Source organism: Ahaetulla prasina, chromosome 3 (assembly GCF_028640845.1).
Source record: "Ahaetulla prasina isolate Xishuangbanna chromosome 3, ASM2864084v1, whole genome shotgun sequence".
In the NCBI taxonomy this organism is placed as follows: Eukaryota; Metazoa; Chordata; class Lepidosauria; order Squamata; family Colubridae; genus Ahaetulla; species Ahaetulla prasina.
The window spans coordinates 134,846,227-134,874,116 of NC_080541.1; the positions used below are offsets into that span (position 1 = coordinate 134,846,227).

Here is a 27,890-nt window from a genome sequence, read left to right on the forward strand (position 1 = left end):
AGTCAAATTATTTAGGAAAGGATTCTACCTACTTGTTCTATCTATCTATCTATCTATCTCATTATATAAACATTATATAAGTGTGGATAGATGGTAGATAGATAGATGTGTTTGTGTTAAAAACAATAAAAAGCAAAGCAACTAATACAATTAAAAAGCCATACTAAACAAATGTTTTGAGTCTGTTACTAAATTATGGGGAATGGGATTTACTTAAACTCCAGTTTGTTTTACAATATGGGTCCAGCCATAGGAAAAGGAATTAGGCATCAAATATCAGTGGAAGATACAAAAGATGACAATAAAACTAGTAATTGAAGAGTGAACTGAATATGAATATGAAGGGATGAACTGAATATGAATAGTCTTGCAACTACTAATAGGTTTTTTTTTCATAATTTTGACGTTTCCATTTAGTAGTCATATCTTGTGAAAGAAGTAACAACAAGAAACTTAGGATTCATAGTGGTAAAGCAAAACTGTAAGAATTCTATGGATAGAAAAAACTACTTTTCATTCGTAAACCAGAAAATAATTTTATTAAGTAAAAACAAAAAGTAAAAAATATTATTTTTAATGTGTTGCAAGGGGGGGAAATCAATAATTTTGGAGGAAGTAATCCTATCAGAGCTTTAATTAATTTTTTCTGTTGTCTTTCAATAATTATGTTCAGTTCTTTGGAATGCAATTTCCCAGACAAACCCTCAACCTTTTGTTTTACATGCTCATTTTATGCTATTAAGCTGTTAATATTGGTTTCAAATTTCTCTCTAAAGCAAAAAAAATACACTTTACATTAACTAACAACTTTAGTTTTTCCGTTTTATTGTATAAAATAACAATCTTATATTGTACACAGTATATAATATATAATTTTCTTATCTCTAAAATATATAAAAGTAATATTTGTGATTTTATTAATTCAACAGATAAAAGTCAATAAGAAGTTTAGTTTAACTGACAGATGAGTTCAAACACAGGTAAACAAGCTTTATGAAACAAATGCATAATATGTACATCGATACAAGAAATCCAGGCCATTTCTCTGTGAAAATGTCATAATTATAAACTCTTCCATGTTTTAATTGCAGGAAATTCCAAGTGTGTTCACTACCATCTCAATGGCTTCCAATGGATCAACTATCTCTCTTACATTATCTTTCCTTAAATCCCAATCCGGCCTCTGCCTATAGGATGAAAAAAAATCTCCATAAAAATAAAAGTATGATTTGAAATAGAAAATTTAAAGTTACAACAATTTAGACTTACCTTGAAACTATTTTTGTTTTTACAGAAATGGAACTCAGTCCATTTGTGTATGCAACTTTTTTTTGTTTGGCACGCATTCTTTCGACATCCATTTGATGTTTACGGGCTGTAAGTTTAAACAATCTCCGAAGGCTAGCAACTGTTTTACAATTGTTTCGAATCTCCTAAAAAGATAAACCACAGTTGTTAAAATATAGCATTTTATTCAATGAAACCTCACAGCTGTACATCTTTGAAAATCCTTTCAAATTTTCAGTTGGACCAATTTAATGTTCTTTTCTATAATCTCAGTATGTCTCACTTACACCAAGTACTTCATTTTAAAGCTAGTCTCAGGCTATATTACACAAAATTCAGGATTCACTCTACAGAAAAGGACAAATTCAAACACTTAAATTAAGACATATTTTGTTAAAACACAGTATTCTATAGAACGGGAAAAGCTAGTAATTTTTCAAAAAATATCCCCTAAAGTTGTATGGTCTACCAACTGTGAATAGTTTGAACTAAGTTCTACTTTTAAAGGCTGTTAAATGTTGTGGGATCCAGTCAACCTGGATAATTATACCTATAACCTATAATCTCTATACTAAAAGGCAAAGATCAGTAGAAATTGCCTACATTCAACTATATTCCCCAAAGAGGGAATGGAACAACTTCCATAGCCAACTTTCTGCAGCCAACTTGCCGCAGAACAATTTAACAGTTCTATTAAATTATTTAAAATAAATAAAAATATTTTACTTTTTGCCATTCACATTTCATTCTGCCCTTCCTTTAATGATTCTATTCCACCATTTGATATTAGTGTAACTTGTCCTGCACCAAGTTGTCCTGTGGCAAATGTCCATGAGGAGTCAGTGTGGTGAATTGTCATAGAGCCCCCCAAAGAAGCAATTTCCTATCTCCCTTAGCACATTTAAAATTTGTCAGCATATACAAGAGAAGCAGATCCCATTGTTAGAATCTAATATCCAGGATTTGCTTTTAACTATAGGGTAGTCCTAATTTAGTGACTGCCTCATTTAATGCCTGAACAGTTACAGTCAGTGAAATGATGAAAAAAATAGCTTTGCAACCAGTCCTCACGTTTACAACTTCCACAGGTCTGAAAACAAAGGAAAGCAGAAGTAAGCAGTCATGGTTTTACTTAGCAACTGCTTTTCTTAGCAACCAAGTTGTCAGTCCCAATTGTGGTTGCTAAATGAAGATTAGCTGTACTTAAGATGAATCAGCGACATCCTATATAAAACCATTATATATAAGCAAGTATTAGTTGGCCAGATATATGTGAAATAATAATAACATAGTAAACTTGTTATTTTGCCCACTCAGAAAATACAAAACAACCAATTTCACTGTGAGCGAGAGCAAGTAGGAATATTTGCTCACTATTCAGTTCTAAAATACTTTATTTTAGAATGTCTGTTTTAAAAAAACTTCCAGCAACTACACTGCTACCTCTTAAGTACTAGTTTCTGTATCTGAACCCGGAGGCTAGTTCTAACTATTTTTTGGCAAACAAGGAAAAATAATTTGCATTCCATTTTTTGAATATATTTATATTTGAATATATACTTGGCAATTCCTAGAGAATGAAGGCACAAAAAATTAACAAAGAAAACTTACAGAAGCTCTTCTTGAATCCTTTGAGAGATGAGCAAATAAGCAGCATGTCTTTGTAAAAATGCTACCACTTTTTTCTGAAGTTTTGTCCCCAGGTCTTTCCCGGTACATCTGAAGTAAATCCAACAGTGTTTCTACTGAATTTTCCACTGAATAAACAGCATCAGTAGTCCTTTCATACTAAACAGATGAGAAGAGTTGTAAGTTAATTCTCAAAAGAATTCATAGGATTGTTCATCATTTGTGAAATCATTATGGAAACTGTAGAATGACAAACAAATGTCAATGATTTACAGCAACAATACATAGGCACAAATAAACTCATTCTTGTCTATTTGTTATTTAAGTTAATATAGCTAATATAAGCAAAATCAACTAAGTTTATTCTAGCAAATATTTTAAATTTCAGATTGTACTTAGGCAGGACAATGACTATTATAATATATATTCTTATGAATTGACTATAATTTATGAATTGAGGGGGCAGGTGTCTTCTTTTACCAACAAAAATAAGATCTTGGCCTCCCCCACCTCTAGGACATATAAATGTCTTAAATGTTTTGAAAATTAACCTGAAGATTTTTTTATTTCCTAATGAAATTCAATTTCTTTTCTAATGCTTAAATATGGCTTTCTTTTCTTAACTTTCTCTCAAAATAGTTTTTCCAAACCATAACTTGACTGTATAGGGAACTGCAACAGTGCTCCTAGATCAGTGGTTCCCAACCAGTGTGCCGCGGCACTAAGGGGTGCCGTGAGATCTTTTGAGGGTGCCGGGAACTTTTGAGCTACGGAGATTTTAAATATCTATTTCCTTATAAGGGTGCCGGGAACTTTTGAAAGGCTTTCCAAGGGTGCCTCAAACAAGAAAAGGTTGTGCCTCAAACAAGAAAAGGTTGGGAACCACTGTCCTAGATGGTACTTTTCATCATTTGCAAATTCCCTCCCCTCCCAAATACAATACTAAATTCAACTAAAACTCATTAAAGGTACATTATCATAAATTATTTGATAAGCAGTTGCAGTAACTATGTGGGACTAAGTAACATGCTTAGCCCTTAATTTAAAATATACTTTCCCTAATTTTTTGTAATAAAAGTGTTTTGTTCAAGTACTTTTTGACTATTTGGCAGATTGATACAAGTTACAAGAACAATGACTAATATTTTTTTTTGCAATTTGAATCATAGCACATTACGTGAAATGCTAATCAATTTTAGACTGAAATATTTTTTTGAAAACCAGTATCTCTGGTATTTTTCACAGCATGAATTATTTGGCAGTTTAGAATTGTGCTAAATTAAACTTGAAATAAGCTTCAATAGTATAAATGAATTTAGCTGTCATCTGCAATATAACCTGAAATTTAAATTCTGGCACTTATTATAAATGAGAAAATAATAACCGTTGTAAACTTTATAATACAAACTTAGAAAAAATAAAAAAAGCTTAATTTCAACAAACATGAAAATAAATTAATACCTTTGATAAATTAAGCAAGACTTGGACAGAATATTTAATAACATCCATACTAGGGACACTTCTATTGCAGCTCCGTATCAAAGTAAAAATCGTGCAGACTGCTTTACTTTGGGCCATATTTTCACAGCAAACAGGAGACAATCTTGTAACAACCTCTGACAAGAGAAAAACAGGAAAAATATTAACATCTTTTCAAACTAATACCTAAATATATCGTAGAAATATAAATTCAGTGACCAATCTATTCCTCATATAACTGAAACCCCAGAACTGACTGCATGTGTCAACTCTCAGTCTACTGCTATAATATTCTATTTATTGAAGCTTAGGCTCTGAGCTCACAAAATTCAAATGTAGCATTATTTAGAATTTAGAGTTACTACATTCTACATTGCTAGTCATACCATTATTTAAACCCAATTTCTATAGCCTGTGAGGACTTCTCAACTGCACAAATTTCAGCCTTACATCTGGAGATTCAAAAAACTATCAATAAGGCAATATAAGTTATCAAGACATCATATTCCCTCCCTTCCAAACATATGAATCAAACTGCACCATATATAGCAATTGATTATGAGAGCAACCCAGTGGTGAAATAATATTTCTTTCAGACACATTAATTTTGGCCTAGCTATCTCTCTTTCGGATTTTCTTTCATTTGAGACACCAGTGCTTTTAAAGTCTAAAGTAATGACAATAAAAAGAACTGGTGTTTAGTTAGTTTTGCCTGTTTTTCACTTTGTACGTAGAATAATGTTTGTATACTGATATTTAAAAATAAAGATTGCCCTTGAATCAAATTACTAACCCAGATCTTTCAGAGCTGCCAGAATATAAGAAAAATGTTTATATTTAAGAAGATAATCAATGGCAACTGCAGTTCTATTATACAGCTTCTTCTCTTCTTTGCTTTCTTTATTGGCAATGATCAAACTGTTTCGCAGAGATCTGGTTTCTGGAGTATCAGTCTTCTTCCTGCAAGAATATCCTCTCCACAGTGCCTTATAAGGGGAGAAGGGAAAAGTTACATGTTTAAGGAACAAAAGAAGAGGCAGAAACTTCATAGAATATAGCTTTATTTAATAAGCTATATATAGCTTATTAAAAATAAATTCCACTATTGTTTTTCTCAAAAAAACTTTTTCTGAAAGTCAATTGATGAAAATTTGCAAATGTAATTTTAGATAATGAGCTATTCATAAAACATTTCCAGATAACCATTGAGCAATATGCAAGATTTTAAATCTAGTTTACAGAATATCCTAGAGAAAGATAATTGTTTCCATGTTTGCAGTTTTTAGAGTCAGTTGATCTGAAACAGAATGAGCAAAACATTTGACTATTTTTTTATTCTTTTAAAATATTCATAAAGCTGCCCATCTTAAAACTTACAATAGCTTACAAACAATAAAGCAATATAAACAATTATAAAAACCAACAATAACAATAAAAACAGAAAAACCCTATGCCTCAGCCCCATTTCTTTTATGCACAGATATTCTCATCCCAACCTCGCCTTGCCTTATTCCATTGCCTCGGGGAAGAACCAGGTTTTAAGTACTCTCTGGGAGAATAGAAAGGTAGGAAACTGTTAGACCTCAGTGTCAACTTGCAAAGCTTTCCTAACCTGCTCCCGAGTTGCCATAGGTTGGGGAATTGAGCCTCACAGCTGCACTGAGGAATTTGCATCTCAGTCAAAACACACATCCTAGCCGGCCAAAGTCAAGGCCATCTACAACCTGCGAAATTGCTTCGTTGGGAAATGTGACTGATGACACACTTTGGGGGGAAGGGGAAACAAGATCAGAGTCAAGGCACGAACTGAGTGGGGTCAGAGCTGGCTTCACTAGATCCGTGCCAACATGGCGCTCCTAATAAATAATTGGATTCTCCTTGAAAACTGGCTTGAGGCTCCTGCTTTTATTAGGGCATCGGTTGGAACCCTGACACTCAGAAGAGAGGAGTACAAACAGTACACTTCTGAAGTCCAACAAGATGGCAACATTGAAGTTTCGGGTGCCACACCTGAAACTTTGGGAATTACACTTCAGAGAGGGGAACCGCCCTCCCAAATACCCAGCTGGGTTTCATCAAATATAGGTCACATCGGCCCTCTTATTCATAATTAAGTTATGAACAACAGAAACTTCATTACAAGCTGCTCCAATTTCTTTTATCTGGATCATTGCATGGCCAAGAAAAATAATTCCAAAAGAAAATATTTGGGTTTGAAACCAAATTTGTCTTTTATGCATTCCTAAACAGTATCAATTTTCTGAAAATTTACTTACCTGAAATTTAGTTACTCCAGCGTTAACATTTTTGGGGTTTATGTCTTTTGGAATTCCACCTGTATTTGTATTTCTGTGGCTAATCCATCTTCTAACCATTCTTTGTATTATAATAATCTTCGTACGATATTGCAGATATTTCCTCCTCTGCCAGTTTCCTCGATACCATCTCTGTTTTAAAGGGATATAAATGAAACTTTAGCTCATGGCCTCATAATATTAAATTATGTAAGCAGCAGCCTAACATAGGTGAGGGACAGCTATAAAAGGATATTCCATATCTTAAAGGTAGTGGACTTACATAATTTTGCTTTTAATCTGTAGTTAAATTGTATCAAAGGAAATTTATAAGAGCAGCGGTGGCCCAGTTAGAATGCAGTACTGCAGTCTACTTCTGCTGATCACCGGCTGCCAGGAATTTGGCAGTTCGAATCTCACCAGGCTCAAGGTTGACTCATCCATCCATCCTTCCAAGGTGAGTAAAATGAGGACCCAGATTGTTGGGGGCAATACGCTAACTCTATAAACCACTTAGAGACAGCTGTAAAGCACTGTTAAGCGGTATATAAGTCTAAGTGCTATTGCTATTTATTCAAGCTTATTCTATTGTCACTGAAAACAATTAATGCTGGAGAAAACTGAATGTTTTTAAATACCTGTATTTTTACTGTACTTCTTTTTATTCTGGAAAACCTCTGCCGTACAATGAAACCTCTCACTGTAGCTTGCAAAAGAATTATTCTCTTACGTGTTTGTAAATAAACCGTTGAATGATGTTTCATAGTCAGGTAAGATCGGTAATGTTGTTGTATTAAAACTGAAGCTTTCCAATATTTCTGGTATTGTTCTCTGGCTTCATTTGTATGGCACTGACTCTTTGATTCAATAGCTTCAATTCTATCATTCACAGCTATATGACACAACTGTCTGTTTCTTGTTGCATACATTTCCTTTGTTTTTTTGCGTGCTATCATTCCACGATAGGCAGATTGAATAGTTATCACAGCCCAGCATATCAATTTGTAATGTTTTTGCTGTATATACATCCGATAAAGAGATTGGATGACAGTTGCCGAAATATGCATGATGTCCAATTCTGGCTGTATTTTTGTTCCTCTGCAAGTGACCTGACTTATTATAGATTTCTGAATTTCCTGATGTGTATTTTGATGTTTCTCCTTTAGATGTAATCGATAGTACTTCTGCATTGTAATAGTAGCGTATCTCAGTTTCTGGTAAGCTAGTTTAACTTTATACATTCTAAATGTTGCCTGAATCACTGTTGCTGCTAAATGCTGGCATTTGACTTCTCTCCGTATTTTAAAGCCTCTATAGAAAGACTGCACACAAATAATTTTTGCACGAACAGAAGCATATTCTTTAGTTTCTCTTCTCATTACAACCAAGGCTCTGTACTTTCTCTGAAGAGATATAGCAGCCGCTTTTAAGGTAAGGTAATTTTTACGTGCTCTTTGCATTTTAAAATTCCGCTGAAGCAGGATAGCAGCTTCCTGTCTTCTTTGGTTTCTTGCCTTCATCCTGCGAAAAGCTTTCTGAATGCAGATGGTCGCTTTCTTAATGGAAGAATATTGCTGAACTGCCATTTTGCTCTCTTGGTTGGCTCTGACTCTTGCCTGGATGAGTCTGACTGCCCACTGAATATTTTTGTAGGATTTCCATTGCCTGTGTTTTCTATAGTTACTTTGTATGACTACTGCAGCTTCATGTTTTTTCTTTAACATATGCCGAACTTTCATCCCTCTGTAAGCTGCCTGAAGAATTAGAGCAGAGCGATGCTGTTTTAAGTACAAATCTCTGGTTTGCTTGGCTGTTTGGTATGCTCTATAATGATGCTGTATTACAATACAAGCAGACTTCATTGTTCTGTATCGAGTATAGGTTATGTGCATTCGAAAAGTTGCTTGGATAACTGCAGCAGCCAGATGCATTTGCTTTACACATCTCCTAACAAGCAGGCCTCTAATGGCAGATTGTATTATAATCACTGCTCTACGCAAATTAAGGAACGTCTCACGTTGCTGTCTTGAGAGTACTGTTGCTCGATACTTTCTCTGAAGAGATATAGCAGCCGCTTTTAAGGCAAGATAATTTTTACGTGCTCTTTGCATTTTAAAATTCCGCTGAAGCAGGATAGCAGCTTCCTGTCTTCTTTGGTTTCTTGCCTTCATCCTGCAAAAAGCTTTCTGAATGCAGATGGTCGCTTTCTTAATGGAAGAATATTGCTGGACTGCCATTTTGCTCTCTTGGTTGGCTCTGACTCTTGCCTGGATGAGTCTGACTGCCCACTGAATATTTTTGTAGGATTTCCATTGCCTGTGTTTTCTATAGTTACTTTGTATGACTACTGCAGCTTCATGTTTTTTCTTTAACATATGCCGAACTTTCATCCCTCTGTAAGCTGCCTGAAGAATTAGAGCAGAGCGATGCTGTTTTAAGTACAAATCTCTGGTTTGCTTGGCTGTTTGGTATGCTCTATAATGATGCTGTATTACAATACAAGCAGACTTCATTGTTCTGTATCGAGTATAGGTTATGTGCATTCGAAAGGTTGCTTGGATAACTGCAGCAGCCAGATGCATTTGCTTTACACATCTCCTAACAAGCAGGCCTCTGATGGTAGACTGTATTACAATCACTGCTCTACGTAAATTAAGGAAAGTCTCACGTTGCTGTCTTGAGAGTACTGTTGCTCGATACTTTCTCTGAAGAGATATAGCAGCCAGTTTTAAGGCAAGGTAATTTTTATGTGCTCTTTGCATTTTAAAATTCCGCTGAAGCAAGGTAGCAGCTTCCTGTCTTCTTTGGTTTCTTGCCTTCATCCTGCGAAAAGCTTTCTGAATGCAGATGGTCGCTTTCTTAATGGAAGAATATTGCTGGACTGCCATTTTGCTCTCTTGGTTGGCTCTGACTCTTGCCTGGATGAGTCTGACTGCCCACTGAATATTTTTGTAGGATTTCCATTGCCTGTGTTTTCTATAGTTACTTTGTATGACTACTGCAGCTTCATGTTTTTTCTTTAACATATGCCGAACTTTCATCCCTCTGTAAGCTGCCTGAAGAATTAGAGCAGAGCGATGCTGTTTTAAGTACAAATCTCTGGTTTGCTTGGCTGTTTGGTATGCTCTATAATGATGCTGTATTACAATACAAGCAGACTTCATTGTTCTGTATCGAGTATAGGTTATGTGCATTCGAAAAGTTGCTTGGATAACTGCAGCAGCCAGATGCATTTGCTTTACACATCTCCTAACAAGCAGGCCTCTAATGGCAGATTGTATTACAATCACTGCTCTACGCAAATTAAGGAACGTCTCACGTTGCTGTCTTGAGAGTACTGTTGCTCGATACTTTCTCTGAAGAGATATAGCAGCCGCTTTTAAGGCAAGGTAATTTTTACGTGCTCTTTGCATTTTAAAATTCCGCTGAAGCAGGATAGCAGCTTCCTGTCTTCTTTGGTTTCTTGCCTTCATCCTGCAAAAAGCTTTCTGAATGCAGATGGTCGCTTTCTTAATGGAAGAATATTGCTGGACTGCCATTTTGCTCTCTTGGTTGGCTCTGACTCTTGCCTGGATGAGTCTGACTGCCCACTGAATATTTTTGTAGGATTTCCATTGCCTGTGTTTTCTATAGTTACTTTGTATGACTACTGCAGCTTCATGTTTTTTCTTTAACATATGCCGAACTTTCATCCCTCTGTAAGCTGCCTGAAGAATTAGAGCAGAGCGATGCTGTTTCATGTACAAATCTCTGGTTTGCTTGGCTGTTTGGTATGCTCTATAATGATGCTGTATTACAATACAAGCAGACTTCATTGTTCTGTATTGAGTATAGGTTATATGCATTCGAAAGGTTGCTTGGATAACTGCAGCAGCCAGATGCATTTGCTTTACACATCTCCTAACAAGCAGGCCTCTGATGGTAGACTGTATTACAATCACTGCTCTACGCAAATTAAGGAACTTCTCATGTTGTTGTTTCGAGAGTACTGTTGCTCGATACCTTCTCTGAATTGTCACAGCAGCCGATTTAAGACATATAAATTTACGCCTCTGAACAAAAGCTTTAAAATTCCTTTGAATGATGATGGCAGCCATGTGCATCTTTTTCAAAAGGACTCTAGCTTTCCTACCTCGGAAAGCCGCCTGGATTTGGAGAGCAGAAATCTTCATCATTTTGTATTTATGCATCTGAGCATTTGTATCTCTGGAAGCACGATACCATCGCTGAATCACTTTCGTTGCTGCAACTAGCTTTAAATAAGCTTTCCGTTCTCTGTACATTCGATAATATGACTGAATAACTAGTATGCATTGGTGACTACTTCTCAATTGCTGTCTAATTTTCATGCCTCTGTAGGCTGCTTGAAGAATGAGAGATGACTTTCTAAGTGCCAGATATTTTTTCCGATCTTTCTGTCCTCTGCAGAAAGCTCTGTATTGTGCTTGAATTATAGTAGCTGACCTTTTCAGGGTCTTATATTGAACATTACATCGATGCATTTTAAACATGGCTTGGATACAAATAACTGCTTGGTTCATGCGCTGGATTTTCCGCCTTTCTCTCAAACCTCGGTAAATTGCCTGCATTTTAACAGTTGTTTCCTTTAAAGCAAGATATTTTTGTCGTGCATTACGGGCTTGCATAACAGCACGATACCATCTCTGAATTGTAACTGCAGCCTTCCTGAAATGTTTAAACTTAGCTTGATTCACATGCATCTTATAATAGGACTGAATAGTCACTGCAGCCTGATGCTCTCTTTTTATTTGCCTCCTCACAGTAGTGCCTCTCCAAGTTGCCTGGAATAATACAATGCTATTGTAAAGAACAATATATTTCTGTTGCTGTTTTTTACTTGAGATGTGAGCCCGATAATGCTGCTGTATAGTAAGAGCAGCACATCTCACCATCCTGAATTTTTTCATAGCTTTATATTTTCTGTAGACAGATTGAATAGTAATTGCAGCAGCATGCTGCCTCTGAAGCCATTTTCTCACTTGCCAACCACGCACAACTGCCTGTAAGGAAATCACAGCTGCTTTTGTCTCCTGAAATCTTTCTCTTATTTGGGATCCCCTTTTAGAAGTCCTGTACCATTTCTGAATCACAATGGAAGCTTGAATCAAACTTTGATATTTCATTCTAGCAGCATAAGCCCTGTACGTAGCTTGGATTTTAGTAGCAGCCATATGTTGGTGTCTTAGCATTCTTCGTACTTTAAAGCCTCTGTAGCTTGCTTGCAAACACAAAGTTGCCTTTTTGATTTGCAAAAACTTCTGTCTCTGAAAGGTTTGTTCTCTATGTGCACGATAGTATGTTTGAATGACAGATGCTGCTCCACACATTTTTAAAAACTGCTGCCTCTCTCTCTTCATTCTATACCAAGCTTGAAGGACAATTACAGCCTCTTGCCATCTCTGAATAACAAGAAGAGAACACCAGTTATACATTTGTTTGTTCAGGTTTTTAAAAAAATAAAATATAAAGACCAACAAATGTTCTATTAGTGAAACCTTTATTTACTTGAACTTGAAATCTAATGGCTTCAGGGATGAAAACTAAATATCTTAACCATCTTAAGTAAAAAATGGATTCATTTTGATCAAGTGGTTTTATACAAAGTCAATTATACCTGGATTGCAATTCTTCCACTTTCTTCTTGCTTTGCCTTTTTTAATTTCTGAAGTTCCAGAACAGCCAAATATCTTCTCCAGTGCTTTTGAAGTACAACTACAGCATTTGATTTTTGCTTCTTGGTCTGAAAAAAATAATAATATAAACAATCCTCTTTCCTTCCAATAGCAGTAGTCTGAGTTGACAATAAAGAGCAAAATAGAAAGCAACTGAATACCTCAGCAAGTATTTTCAAACTGTATTTTCTCCAAGCAGATTGAATCAACTGAGCTGCCCGAATCTCTTTAGAAAGACTTATAAGTCTTGAACACAGAAATGACACATAAATAATGACTACCTAAAAAGAAAGAACATACAAACAGAAACTTACTATATGTTGTGAGGAAATAAAACAACTTTGAATTTTAATGATCCGACTGATTACCTTCTCGTCAGGTATTGTATTAGACATGTCTGAATGCTGAATCATAGCTGGAACACCTCCCAGATCAGAAACTGCAGCATTGATCAGTTGAAAATTTCTTTTTTCATTATCAAGGAGTTCTTTGTAAAGCACGGAAGTACTTATAGCTTTGTAAACAGAAAAACATGAAAAATGGAATATATTAAAGCAGAAATAGTAACACAAACCCAGCCTGCTTTGAAGCCAGCTCTATTTTTAAGAAACTCACTTTGATCAAAAGTTCCATTTATTAGATTTAGAGAAGCATCAGATTCAGAAGAGGAATTCAGCCCAAGAGTGCCACTTCTGGTACATTCTACTGTTTGAGTAGTGTGTTTACATATAGCCTCCAAAGGTACGTAACATGGGTGATAATGATGAATCAAATAACATAATACTCTTCCATCTGAAAAGGACACTGTGAAATTTTCCACCTAGAATAAAGGAACATAAAAACAATGGTAGCTCTGTGATGGTTGTAAAAATCTAAATCTATAAATCTGTAATTAAATAAATCTATGTTAAAACAGTTCTGAAGTAGTTATTCTGAGATAAATAACTTCCTTGGGATGTATTCCTCTGGATATGTTTTTACAAAGATCTTTTAATTTAAAAAAGTAAGATATAGAAATTTACCTTTTCTTACATACTAGCCTAAAATGATGTTTTTCAGGCAGTTTAGGATTGGGAGACAAGCAGGCTGATAGGAAAGAAAGAAACAAGGCTGTATGAATAGTAAATTGTGCAGAAACATGGGGGCTAGGTCAGCTGATGGGAAGGAGGAAGGAAAGGCAAATTCATTTTACTCCTGTCTGTTCAAATTTAACTATGAAAGAAATTTTTTTGTAAGTGGATAGTCTTAAATGACAGCTAGGAAGATTTGTGCATTTTTTAAAAATAAAAAAAAAATGGTTTGGAAATCTTTGCTCTAGAGAATATTACTATGAGAAAGTAGAGATGATGCAGTGGGTTTTTTTGGGGGGTGGGGGAGGACACAGTGAGACAGATCTCATCCTTCACTTTTGCTAAACTAAACTGAAGCATCAAGTTTGTATTTAAGCTCTTCTTATTTAAAGATTTCAGCACACGATTTATCATTAGTATTTTGTTAACAATTTGTTGGAACTAAAACAGAAGAATATATGACCATATTATAAGGCTACTTAAAAATTTAGATCAAGTTAAATAATTAACTTACCTTAAGAGCATACACATTAACTAGTAGAAAATTTAGTGTGTTTAAAAAGAATCAGTGTCACATAATCTCTTAACCAAAGTAATGTACAGACAAATGATTCAATGTAACAATATGGAATATATTTTTGAATAATATAGTAATTATCTTTTATACATTAAGCCCAATCATACCGCCAGGCCATTATATTTATACCTTTTTTGTGTGTCATGGGTTGCTTAAATCATCATCACCATCATCTTCCACCCACCAACAAGCAACTATTTACATGACGTCATTTGGCATCAATGAAGTGCACCAAGAAGAGACAGGGCAGTAGCAAATGCTATACTTTTACAAATAAATTATTATCATAATCAACTCTTACTTTAATATTTTAGTTTTCATAGCAGTAATAATCCACATAATAAATATATGATCAAAACATAACTATACTTGTCTCAACATTTCAATTCGCTTTTATTACATTTGGTTAAGTTTAATAATTATACTCAGAACAGTGCTTTGTGAAATTGTTTAAGGAAATAATTATTTACCTTAATATTATAAAATCCACAGACAACATTCACCCAGTCCATCAGCAGTTTTACATTTTCACCATAGCTTTCATATGAATAAGACCTGCTGGTGTCATTTCCCATGCTGTTAACACATTCTACATCAGGTCTTTTTAATTTTGTAACTTGCATGTTTTTTAAGAAGGCAATTTCTGCTTTTAACTGATCCACGTCAAACGAAATATTCACCTAAATAAAATCCAACCACAATTTTATTCATAGCATATTCCTTATATAGTGAAATAATTAAGCTGAGAGTATTATTAATGGAATTTTTAAAGTCATTCTGAGTAATGTTTAGGATTTTAAAATATACCAACTGTTAACAAATTGCTTAGACAAATTATTGAAACTAAAATGGCAACGGGTAAAGGGTTTTGGGTATTACAGATTTTCAAAAATGTTGATTTCGTTCAGGTTGTGAAAAGAGCCTACAGAAAGTTCTAATAATTTAGAGAGACTGTGAAAATAATGTCTTAATCTAGGAAACCAGTCCTATATAGCTATATGTGTAAGCCTACATTATTTAAAATAAATTAATTAGGACTCTGCAGTGCTTTGCTCTCAATTCTAAAAAGATGCTTCGAAATATAAAAGAGCATTACTATAAACTCTACCTGTAATGCTTTAAAGCAACTGTTTCTCGGAATTATGCAGCTACGTTTCACAGTTGCCATATGGTCATAATGGCTGCTTTAAAAAGTTGCACAGTGCTGAAAAATCATGTTGAAAATTAAGGTCTAAATAATGATAGCAATCAATTTCTTGATAATTTCTGTGTATATTTTAAAGGTTTCTAATCTTAATTTCTGTATCTGCTACCTTGTATGACAGTTTTTCATGAAAGTGCTCCAAATGTAAATAAATGTGCTGTCATCTATTTTCAATTTTCCCCCCTCAAATTCTATGTACAGCACATCTGTACATATGTGTACACATTGAGCCGCAGTGGTGCAGTGATTAGAGTACAGTACTGCAGGCGACTTCTGCTGGTCACCAGCTGCCGGCAGATCGAATCTTATCAGGCTCAAGGTTGACTCAGCCTTCCATCCTTCCGAGGTTGATAAAATGAGGACCCGGATTGTTGGGGGCAATATGCTGACTCTGTTAACCGCTTAGAGACGGCTGTAAAGTACTGTGAAGTGGTATATAAATCTAAGTGCTATTGTTATCTACTTTTATACATTGGCTTTATGCATGAAGCAGAAGTAATACCATGTTACGTTTCATGCACAAATTATTGTTTGCTGAAATTCTGAAGATAGAGAATACACATTTTTAATTTTATGCTCTAAAGAGAAATTAAAGCAATGATTATGCAGTACCTGAAAAGCGAACACTATTTTCCATAACAAAGCAAATGTTTTCTCTCTATGTCGATCTACAATATCCTTTGTGTCAATGGTTGAACCTATAAACCAATGAAACAAATTAATGAAAAGCAAAATCAATAGACTGATAGGATAACACTCCACATTACTTTCTAGTACTTACCATGTTCATCTTTCAACTGAATTCCATGATCATTCAATGCCTCAAAAGCTAGTTTAACATTATGCATCTTCTGAAGTCTGCTGATTGCAGGCACTCTTAATTTTTCGGAAAGAGTCCAATCTGATGACAGCAGTTCTAAAGTTCTCCTTAAATACATTAATATTTCATATTAAAAAGTAATTAATTTCTTCATGCAATATATTTTTGTAACTGTAATGACAAAATTCGGCAAAAACTTACACAAGACGAATGCCACATTGTAAGTCTGTAGCTAAATTTGTAACAGCAAAGTCAAATTCATCAAGCGGAGTCTGTATGTGATTAACAGGGAAACCCAAGAAGCCAAGGTGACGTGAAAGATCACCTTCTCCACTTAAAAAGTCCCGGGAAAATGCTAGTAATATTTCTTTACTAGACTAGAAAAAAAAGAGTGGTAAATTCAGTACATATATACAATAATTTATTATCCTACATAATTAATGACTATATAATTAAGTCACTGAACTATAATATAAATATTACTGCTACCTGTATACTTTGTTTTTAGTATTATGGACATTAATCTCAATCATTAGTGAAACTGCCAGTTACATATTATGCAATCAAAAACCTGTAATAAACCCATTGTTGATTAAACTTTAATCAGCCCTGAAAAATTCTTGTACCTGATATCTATTATTTTAAAAAAAATATTCTAAAGAAATAAGCATGGCTTGTGTCTTTCAAACACACAAATACATACAGATTATACGCAAACATAATTCAAGACAAGCTTAAGTGAGTATACCTTAAATTCTGCATTTTTGAAGAATAAGCAAGGGTCGTGTTCAATAATTCGAGACACTTTGGCACGATCAAGGAAACAAACCAGTAGTAGAAGTTTTTTCAGTGTAAATTTGGACAATGCTTCTTCGTGACCTATAAATGCAATATTTTATATAGAGATGCTTCTTGTAACTATTTTTTTACCTTTGTTCTTTTCGGTCAATCTGGATTCGTACATGGATTTTTAAAAACATTTTTGGAAATGTTTGTCATTTCCTTCTTAGGAGAGACAATGACTGACCCAAGGACACCTGGCTGGCTTCATGGCTAAGGCAGCACTAAAACTCATAATCTTCCAGTTTCTAGCCTGGTGCCTTTAAGCACTATACCAAGCTTGCTCTCAATTTTGAAATACTACTATGTAATAGCGAAGGAAAATTTTACCATCTCGATAAAGGTGAGGCACAGTTGGGTGTCGGTATTCAGCTGCTATATCTGGGTTCCACAACAAGCGATTTAGTATAAATACTGCCAAACCCATCACATCACTGTTACTTTCCAAAGCAATTAGTTCCCCAAAGATTGTCTGACAAAGATAAAAGGGTGAAAACAATTCAAAATATGAATACAGCTCTTGTAGCAATAGGATGATATTGAAATGTTTGCAACAATTTGGTACGTGAATGTATTAACTTCGCTATAATATTGTCCTCACAGAATATTTTAGCAAGCAATAGAACAATGTATGGGAAAGGAAGAAAACTATATACTATATTATTATGTTAATGCAGCTGTTCTCATCACTGAAAATCAGCTTAATGAGCTACAAAATACTGCACTTGTTTTGGCCACTGATGCCTATTTAAGCATTATGTTCTCAAGCAGAAGAATTTTGCATCAAAGAATATCTTATCCTGATCTTGAACTATTCCATGTAACACAATAATCATTAGACTTTACAAAATAGCATATTGTTTACAGAATAATCATTACAAAGAACAAACTCACTTCTAGGCCTATGCGTAACCACAGTGGATTGTAACATAAAAGCCACTTGAGGATTTTCTGTCGTTCTCCTGAAAGAAAGAAAGATGCAAAAGCATTATGTAGTGAAAGCATTTCTGAAAATGTTACATAAAGATATTGATCACATTAGTAGCAGAGGCACAATTTATTCATCAATTTTCTTAAGCCAATCCCACCCCCTCCCAAAACAGCAGCCCCCAATGTTTTGGACGCCAGTTCCATGAAGAAAGATTTTTCCTGCATCCCGCAGATGTAACTTCACTTGTTTGCGCAGCCTGGTTGCTGGCATGCCATGGATGGGTGCCAGTCCATGGTCTGAGGATTGGGGATCCCTGCTCTAAAACACAACTATATTCTTACCAATATCCTTCCACAGATGTCTGTCTTTTCGAACTAGCAAACGTTTTGCTTCAATTTCAATCTCCAGCCTTTTTATTGCTTTTACAATTTCATCAGAGGTAAACAAGCAGCAAGCTGACCTACGAAGTTTGTTTAATTTGCATCGAGTTGTATATGATCTTAATGATGCTTCTTCTTTTGTTGGTGCTTTAGGAACACTGGTTTTATAAATCTCTGATCCCAGGATGAGACATGCTGTATTAACTAATAAAGAGAAAATGGTTGTATGTGTTTAAAACTTACACTATTTCATCTTAAAAATCACTGAATTGTCATTAGAAGGATGGCCAAATGGCTAAAACTTGCTGAGCACAAATGTCACCAAATCCTAAGAAAGTCCAGCAATCAAAAGAAAAGACCTTTTAATCCGATTGCTAGGCTGACTTCAGATAATAAGTACCAGGTCCAACCCAACTATATTTCTAGCTGATTGTAATAAATGTGCAGATGCATGAAACAACTATAATGAAAAGTTTTTATGCATATATATATATACACAGCTAACTTCTGGAACACAGAACAATTCTTAACTACTCTTAACCCTTGAAATATTAAGATGCCATTGATCAACTTTACCTTGTGAAATGTCTGTTTTCAAAGTAAAATCATCAGGAGTAAGTACAAAATTCAACCACCATGTAAAACCTCGTTGTTGTTTTTCTTTCCACTGCTCATCGTAAAACATATTCTTTGCTGCAAAAGGCATTGGATGCCTAGGAATATCTTTTAAAATAATTAAAAGTTATATTATTGTTTTTGCTGAAACACTGAAATCCTTATCACCTAATGAGAATATATCAAAGCTCCATTTGTAACAGCAAATGGAGACTAGGAGTGCTGGGCAAAGGATTGGAAACGGACATTTCTTGAAGTACATAAACCCTTCCACTGTAACTGGCTCTTCTATTTAGTGTGACTGCTTTGAAGGTTGTTCCAGTTATTTGACTATGAATGTGCATTCACAGTTATAACTGCCAATAAAGTGAGGCAGGTCTGCATGCACAGATTGCTTCTCGGCCTTGGCTACAATCAAATGTAATGCACAAAAAGTTGTGGAGGCAAGCTTTCACAGGAGCAGCACAAGCCTTTCAAATCACATGGCTGCTCTAACACTGATAAATGTTGATTTCCTTATGTTAAATAAGATTTTGAAGTTGTCTCTTTCCAATGTTTTGTACAGTACCACAAAATATGAGATAACGGAACAGATGAACAACTGTAATAGAACAATTGTTTTAAGATTTCACATAATTCTCCAAAGATTTTCAAGCTTGAGGTGAGTTCTGTCTAAATTCTTCCCTTTTTAAATTATTCTTAGCTTTCTTGTTCATCTGTGTCTGCAACCAATAGTTCTACGTATGTAACTCATCAGGTTGTACACTGTGTCTACACTCATATGAATATATATTATTGTAAGCAGGAATTACCCATTTTGGATTAAAAATGGCATCTTTAGTTCACCTTTTACTCTCCCAAAGCAATCTTCACTCTGCTTTTTCATGGGCCTAAATCACTACACAATGTTTTGATCTCTGCCATATCATTCATGGAGTTCAGAGGACGACCACCAAAAAATCCCAGAATCAGTAACATGGAACAATTTCCCCCTTCTTAGTGTTCTGAGAAACCTGGCTTTTCTCAGAAACCTTGAGATAGTCTAAAGTTGGAGGCTTCCAATGGCAATGCAGGCTTCGTGGACGTTCCTTTGGGATCGTCTGCCCTGGGTTTCGTCAAACCGTCCCTGACAGCGTAAATGGGCTGTCAAATGGTTTGGAATTCTCCCCCCCCCCGGGAGAAGGGGGAGAGAAGAGTGGTCAGGTCTGGGTAGAGCTCCCCGGGACCCCCTGGAATTTAACCAGGGGATCGAAGGGTGAGAGCTCCCCTTCAGCCTGACGAAGCTCCGTGCCCAGGGTGCTTCTGTTTATACAGAACGAGAAGCCGCAACCATCTCTGTGCCAAGATTTATTTTTAAAGAGAACTCAACACAGACAGAACAAAGCAGGAGGACTAGCAAGAATTTGCAAGTAATAAATCTTAACTTCGGCTCTTAAATAGCTAACTAACTTTCAACCTGAGTGGATTTAAAATGGCGTTTGCAATATACAAAGGAAGTGAAACTACAAAACGATAAAGGAAGAGATTTTAAGACTATGGTTGCAGAGAAATTTTAAAAGATTTTCTACTAATTTTAATTTTAAGAAATAAAGTTTAAAAGATGGCAATTAAGCAATTAAAAACAACTGCTTTTAAAAGTGTTGGAGTGTGCTGGCATTTGCTTGTATTAAGGAAATGCTTATTATAACTGCTGGCGTGGAACCTATAAGAAGAACATAACAAGCTACTTTTTAAATGGAATGAATAAGAACTGTTAATGATTTTTTTTTCTTTTTACCTTTTTCTTTATCACAATGTTTAAGAAGAAAAGTTTATTGATTTTTTTTCTCTTTTTGGTAGATTTTACAGTTTAAAAATGGCTTTTAAGCAAACAGAACTAACTACTAAAATCTTGGAAACTTCTTCAGTTCAAATATGGAAAAAAAAATTTTTTTAATAGGAACTTTTGGAAGCTTATCTTTTCTTAATAAGTTTTTAAACAAGAGATTTTTACACCAATATATTAAAGATTGGAAATTCTTTATTGTTAGATGTTAAGCTGATTGGTGAGCAGATGGTGGAAAATGTATAAGATAGAAGACAAGGGGAAAGAGAATGCTTAAGATGTGATTTTGATGGGTTTTTTTTATATATATATATATAGGGTTTAATTTTTACAACTGTTCTATTTTGGGTATAAGGTGTTACTATTTGATATATGTGAGGTATAAAGGAATGGAAAGATGGAATATTGTTTAACTTTTGGAGGACAGATAGAAAAATTTATGGATGTAATGTTGGTATTTGGTTAAATAGAATTTAATTGTTATAATTGATATATTTTGGATATAAGTTATAAGTATAATTTTAATAATGTTATTTGACAGATATAAGGTAAATTGAAGAAATATTAATATTAGCAATGTTATTTGATTTATGTAAGTGATATTAAAGATATGAGAAGATATTGTTTATTTTTGGAGATTGGATAAAAATTTAAGAATTTAAGCTGGAAATATGAATTATATTTGGGAGACTGTTTAAGGAAGAAAGATATATTATAAAAGAATTTCTGATGAATACTGGAAGATGGAATGTCGTCTTGGTCTTGATCGATGAAGATTGGATATTAAAAACTATAAGATTCTGAAGACTTGGAATGGATTGATATATATTTGGTGTTAATCGATGAAGATTGGATATTAAAAACTATGTATTTTATTGATGGAAATACTAATTTAATTGGAAGATTCTGAAGATTTTAGAAGTGAAATGGACTGATATATAATGGACTGGAAGAAGAATGTACTTTTTTGTTTCTGGAAAGGGAGTTAAGGTCTTAGAGAGAGGAGTGACTATGGATTATGACTTATGTTGTATTTTACTTTATGATTATTAATTTTATACCCTGTACTTTGTTCTGGGAAGTCTCGGGGTGGGAGGGAGGGAGGGGAGGGGGAGGGGGAGGAAAATGAAGGATCAATGTAAAGGAATGATTGAAGATATGTAATTAAGAAATAGAAATAATTTGAAATGAAATCGGGGCTGCTCAGCTGCCATTTCAGAAGGGAATGGAAAGGAAGAGGAGAGAGTGAAGGAAGAAAGTAGGTAGGAAAGAGAAAGGTAGAAGAGGGGGAAAGGAGAGGAAGAAGGGGAAAGAGAGAGGGTTAGAAAGGGTGGAAGAAAAGAGTGGGGAAGGAGGAGAGGAAGTAGAAAAGCGAAGGAGAGGAAGGATGAAGAAAGTAGAAGAAAGTAGAGAAGGGAGGAGGAAAGGTTTTTTAAGGAAGGAAGTGGTAGCTGGGCAGATTCGAATAAGTAACAGATGAAAGTTAATGACTAATGTTGAATAAGAGACTGTATATTGAATAGGCTGTTGGAAAATGGAAATAAAACTTTTTTATTAGAAAAAAAAAGAGATAGTCTAAAGTTGGAGCCCAGAAAGGTTTTTTTTATGTACCGTATTTTTCGCACTATAAGGCACACTCCCCCCACCCCAAAGTGGGTGGAAATCTTTGTGTGTCTTAGAGCGAATGTTGCCTAAGTCCCCCCAACCACACCACCCTTCGGCCATTTTCAGCCTCTGAACATCCCGTTTTCGGCCCGTTCCAGGCAGTGGCAATTGGCGGCTGTGGTACAAAAATGAAAAGAATGCAAACCATATAATTCTACTAACTTTTATTATTTTTACTATTTCACCCAATGTATTTTAGATAAACTTTACCAAAATTATTTCAAATGATATATTTTTTTTAAAAAAAAATCCTCTTCCTTTCAAAGTGCAAAATGCCAGGAATTTATGTTTACCTGTTTTTAAAGGCTTCACAAAAGTCAGTTGAGACTGTGCAACAGCAACAATATTTTTTGTCCTTTTAAAATTCTTAGATTTTTGTGATGCAGAATCTGAAAAAAATAAATACATTTCTAACATCCTAAACATGAAATTGAAGCAAAAGTTCAAGAATTCATATAAACAAACTATTCTATCACTTTGTAATCACAAGAGAATGAGAACAAAAGATTGGCTCACTCTGAGCTTAAAATATTATTTTTTCTAACAGAATACCAATTGAAAATTAAATGCCTTTTTTTTACATTACCATGTCTCTTCTTTTTCTTATCTCCATTCTGAGATTTGGAAACTGATAATTTCAAAGCACTCTTGCTTCCATTGCCGTCACAGGACTTCAGAGTTCTTTTTCTTCCTAAATTTTCTGCATATTCTTCTCTTCCATTCTTAACATCCTCTAAATATTCTCCACTTTTTCTTTTACGATTATGAGATGATTCCAAATAAATGAATCCGGCTTTATCTTTGATACATTTAGTTTCATTGGAAACACTTTCTATAACTGGAAGTCTTGGCAATGTGTCCAGGTCTGCATTTTTAGGGATAATGTCCATACTATGCTCTATTGCATTAGAAAGATTTTTTTTAGATTTTAGTTTTAACATCTTTGTTTCTTTTCTTTCAGGATTGGGCTTAGTTTTGGTAACAGTGCTAGAAAGCAAAGGCCTTTTTTTGTTCTGAAGGCAGGAAGCTTGATCACTTGCCTTGGATTTGACATTTTGTTCAATCTTATCATAGCAATGTGTTGTAGGATTTCTTTCATTTATATTGTTGGGAGCTTTGGTGGAAAGATGAGGTTCCATAAAAAAAGAAACGTGTACCTTTTCTTTCTGTTTTGAAAATTTTCCTGTTGACATACATGATTTCACATCTGAAGAAAAGGACGCAGTTTTACATTCCGAGATTGGCACCATTTGATTTTCTCTTAAAAACTGATCAGGTGAAAGAATAGGTATTGCTGTAGCTGCATCTTCTGTCACTTCGTAACTATTGTTTATAAAAGAATCAGGACTTAAAATCTTCCTACGATTCAAAGATATATTCAATTGTTCTGGTGTACCGACTGATTCTGCATTTATTTCTGCTGAGTTAATAGTATTATGTCGGCATATATTTTTTTCCAAAACATTATCATATAGAGTTGTAACAGTAGGGGGTTCTGTTATATTATTTAATAACCTTTGACATGCTGGTGCTTCTGGAACAGAATATTTAATTGGTAGGGGAGTATAAATGACATGTTGGTTTTTCTGACTGATGGGACTAATAGGGGAAAGAGATAGGTTATGTTCTGAAATGATTAAGGAATTTCCATTAGGTGAAATTCTGTTTGAATTCACTTCCAGATTCTCACAAGACTGAAGAGGGCTTCTATTTTTCTCTGTTTTTTCAGACATCTGAAACGTTTTATTTATACTTTTAATGATTGGCACTCTTTTTCGTGATTGCTGTGCAGTTCTTCTTTTAATAGTATCCCAAAGATTTTTCTGAAATGACATTAAATACACATAAGCAACTATTATATTTTTCCTTATTTTCCATATAAAATTAAAAGCTGATACCACCTGACATATTTAGAAATAAATAGAAAGGAACACTGATTCTCATTTTTTAAATTGGCATCAGGATTGCCGCATTTTAACTCTACTATGTACGTATCTCTACTGCATATTTTATTTACAATAGCTATTTTTTCATTTCATTGAATCCAATGTTGGGGGAAATTCAAGATGCTTAAAACCAAGGGAGATATATTAAAATTTTTAGGAGGCACAAGACTATATAGCAGATGTAAGTGTTGTAGAGACTTTAAATATTTATAAAGCTCATAGACCTATGACATTTCTGTATTTTTAATTACATTGGTATATGATTTTGCGCTTTCAAGCAAACCAAACATGCCTTTTCAAACATGCCAACAATTTATGCAGAAAAGCTTATTACATATATAGATATCCTGCCTGCCAAATGAAGAGACTAATTTTATTAATAAGCAGAACAAGAAAGATTTTAAAGAGCTGTTGGAAGAAATATCTGGTCCTGTTCCAAACCAGGACATTGTAGAAATGAACTGGAGGCAGGCTACATTTTGGAAAGGAGGTCTCTATTCATTTGATAGCCAGAATCTACAGTTACAACAGCATGTTTCTGGGTAGGCTTTGTGATTGACATGCATGTTCTTGTGCAAGAATATACCCTTTAATATTTTAATGGCTGTTGCCAGATTCCTATGGGGTCATAATCCAGCTTTCTGAATGTCCATCCCTAAAGCCTAGCCTCTTCAGGCTTCTGCTTGAGGCTGTTTTCCTATAGCAGGAAGAACGGGGCTGCTTTCTGCCTTTAAGATGTTTTTCTTCCTTTAGGGAGAATATTCTATTCTGCCTCTTTTTAATATTAAGAATAAAGATTATTTTATTCGGGAAGGAGAGGCTTTCCCATAGAAAATCCTACCTTTTTCCTTATAGGCTGCTCAGCATTTCCCAGCAAAACTGCTTGATGTTTTACAACATCGTTTACAATAAAAGTTATGAGCTCTCGAATTTTGCCGCCTTCTAGTGGTGTCCATGTTATTAATATATAGATCCTCTCTCCAGGCTGCAAAAGAAAAACATGAAACAAGCAGTTGGCGTAGTGTCTGTGACAAATACATGATGGATATATCCAGTTTGTGCAATCTTGTCATGAACCTAGTTTAAAAGTTATTAAAAGTTATAATCCAGGAGTATATTTAATTGTATCATTCTCCAGAAAAGTAGGGATCACTAGTATATCAAATTTTGCTTTGTGTGCAATCTCCAAATTTGCTTTGAAACTTAGGAGCTTTCCATAGCAGAACTGCAGCTTCCATAGTGTAGCCCTAAATATAAAGTCAAATTATAGCTCTTTAAAATATTGTATGAGAATAAAATCATGCTTATATATTTTGCAGGTATGGCACAATGTTTCCCAATAGGTAGCAACAAAATGTCAACATCAATCAATCAGAATAGAGCTGGAAGAGGCCTTGGAGGTCTTCTAGCCTAGCCCCCTGCTCAAGCAGGAGACCTTGTATCATTTCAGATAGATTGCTGACCAGTCTTTTCTTAAAAACCTCCAGTGATGAAGCCCCTACAATTTCTGAAAGCAAGCTATTCCACTGGTTAATTGTTCTTACTGTTAGGAACAGAGTGGATTTGATTTAAATCAAGTCGGTTTAAATCATGATTTAAATCACTAGTAAAAAAAGGCTGATTTAAATCAACTCGATTTAAATAACAATTTTTAAAGAGCAACCGTCATCTCTGTCCCGCAGCAGCTCCTCCTCTGACTTGCTGTTGACAGTCCCAATATTGCCGAATATATACCAGGGGTAGTCAACCTTTTTATACCTACCGCCCACTTTTGTATCTCTCTTAGTAGTAAAATTTCCACTGTTAAGAGAGACATTTGTTAAATGAATTTTGCCCCATTTTACGACCTTTCTTGCCACAGTTGTTAAGTGAATCATTGCAGTTGATTTTGTTTGTCAGAAGGTCACAAAAGGTGATCACATGATCTTGGAACACAGCAACAGTCCTAAATATGAATCAATTGCCAAGCATCTGAATTTTGATCAGATGATCATGGGGATGCTGGAAAGGTCGCAAGTGTGAAAAGCTGCCGTAAGTCACTTTTTTCAGTGCCATTCTAACTTTGAACGGTCACTAAATGAACTGTTGTAAGTGGAGGACTACCTGTACTCATGAGGTTTACACCCTACCAAAAACAATCCTCATAGAAAGAGCCTCGTTTGGGGAGGCTATGCATTTATTAACCATTAACATACCCCAAGATTCCCTTTCCTAGAAACAGTAAACAAAAAGTTAATTTACCACATCCTTTAAAAATAACTAGGATTTTGGGAGAGCATCAGCAGATGTCATCTATAAACTGAAGATTATTCTATAACGTCCCTGATTGATCGAAAATTATGGAGTTAAACCCTACAAATAACTGCGGCGTATTGCTACATTTGCCATTGCCGTTTAACCATTCCTGCATACCGGGCAATCTTTCAGGCTACCGATGCTACATGAACGTTAACACCCGTCCGCCTTCCGCCCCCTCCCAGACCACATTGCCTTCCCCTGCTAAAAATAATAAGCACCTGAAGGACGAAATCGTCCTGCTCCACCGTGAAGCCTTTGGAGGCGGGCGGCGGGCGGTAGACGGCCCCGTGGACAGGCTCCGCGTTGGGGTTCTCCACGGCCAAGCGGCGAACGCACGAAGTACCGACGCGGACGGAGCCGAAACTGAGGAAGGGAGGCCGGGAGAAGTGGCCGAGTGAGAGCACGGCGTCGTTTCCATCCTCGCAGCCTGGGGAGGCAGCCCTGCGCTTGCTCCGCTCCTGAGGACACGGCTCCTGAAGCCCGGCTGGTCCCACACCCTGCCTTCTTTCCTCCATACAGGGGAAATGATCGTCGCCAACGTCTCCCGTTGACAACCAGAAGGGCTTCGTCCGTCCGAAAGGAATTTACAGATTCCTTTCCCCCCCCACCAACAAAAAAAAATCGGACTCGCAACCGCCGTTCTAGAATTCAAACTAGCAGCCTCCGCCAATCAGGGGGATTGACAAAAAAAAACCGCAGCCAATTGTCACGTCAGATTTTTTTTTTCCTCCAATCGCCAAGCTGCTCTAAACAAAGACTCGGCCAATCGCTTGAGATGTTTGGTTTTGTTTTTTTTTCACCGTCGTTTCGTGCCTTTTTCCCACTAAGTCACCGAACTCATCAGGTTACGCATCAATAACAAAGCGAGCGCTCAATTTAAAACCATCTCTCGGGAAAATGCTTTGTCTTCTTTCGGTTGTCCCAATAGTGCTTTTTCAAGAGGCAACTGGACTTTCTGGTTTTTCCTTTGAAAAACCAGCTCTGACTAGATCAGGGGTCTCCAACTTTAGTAACTTTTAAGGTTTGTGGACTTCAACTCTGGAAGTTGAAGTCCACAAGCCTTAAAGTTACTAAGTTGGAGACCCCTGGACTAGATGGTGGGATCCAGTCAGAGCTGAAGAAGCTTCTTGGATGAGAAGCGAAACGTCTTCAAAGAAAAAACCAGAAACTCCGGTTACCTCTTGGAAAAAGCACCTTTGGGACAACCACGACCTGGATGACTGAAAATCTCCATAAAAGTCCGCTTTCTGCTCCAGAGGCGAAATTCGACGCTCCGCTGCAGCAGCATCCCGAAATAAATAAAAAAAATTCCTAGCCTGTGAATTGCCAGTGAAGAG

At 35.5% G+C, this 27,890-nt stretch overlaps 1 protein-coding gene across 1 annotated transcript; it reads right to left on the reverse strand.

The window, feature by feature from the left end:
* Positions 1-211: 211 nt before the first annotated feature.
* On the reverse strand, positions 212-27,350 carry ASPM (assembly factor for spindle microtubules). Its single transcript, XM_058175572.1, has 24 exons — positions 26,772-27,350; positions 25,097-25,240; positions 22,896-24,132; positions 22,603-22,698; positions 18,781-18,927; positions 18,166-18,408; positions 17,788-17,855; positions 17,224-17,365; positions 16,802-16,932; positions 16,255-16,430; positions 16,015-16,160; positions 15,846-15,931; positions 14,500-14,709; positions 12,998-13,202; positions 12,751-12,896; positions 12,544-12,663; positions 12,325-12,450; positions 7,328-12,109; positions 6,672-6,842; positions 5,189-5,381; positions 4,378-4,532; positions 2,899-3,075; positions 1,270-1,433; positions 212-1,187 (listed from the first exon to the last, which is right to left on the reverse strand). Exons 1-24 carry the CDS (start codon positions 27,066-27,068, stop codon positions 1,082-1,084), a joined length of 9,468 nt encoding a protein of 3,155 aa, XP_058031555.1. The 5' UTR covers positions 27,069-27,350; the 3' UTR covers positions 212-1,081.
* Positions 27,351-27,890: the final 540 nt, after the last annotated feature.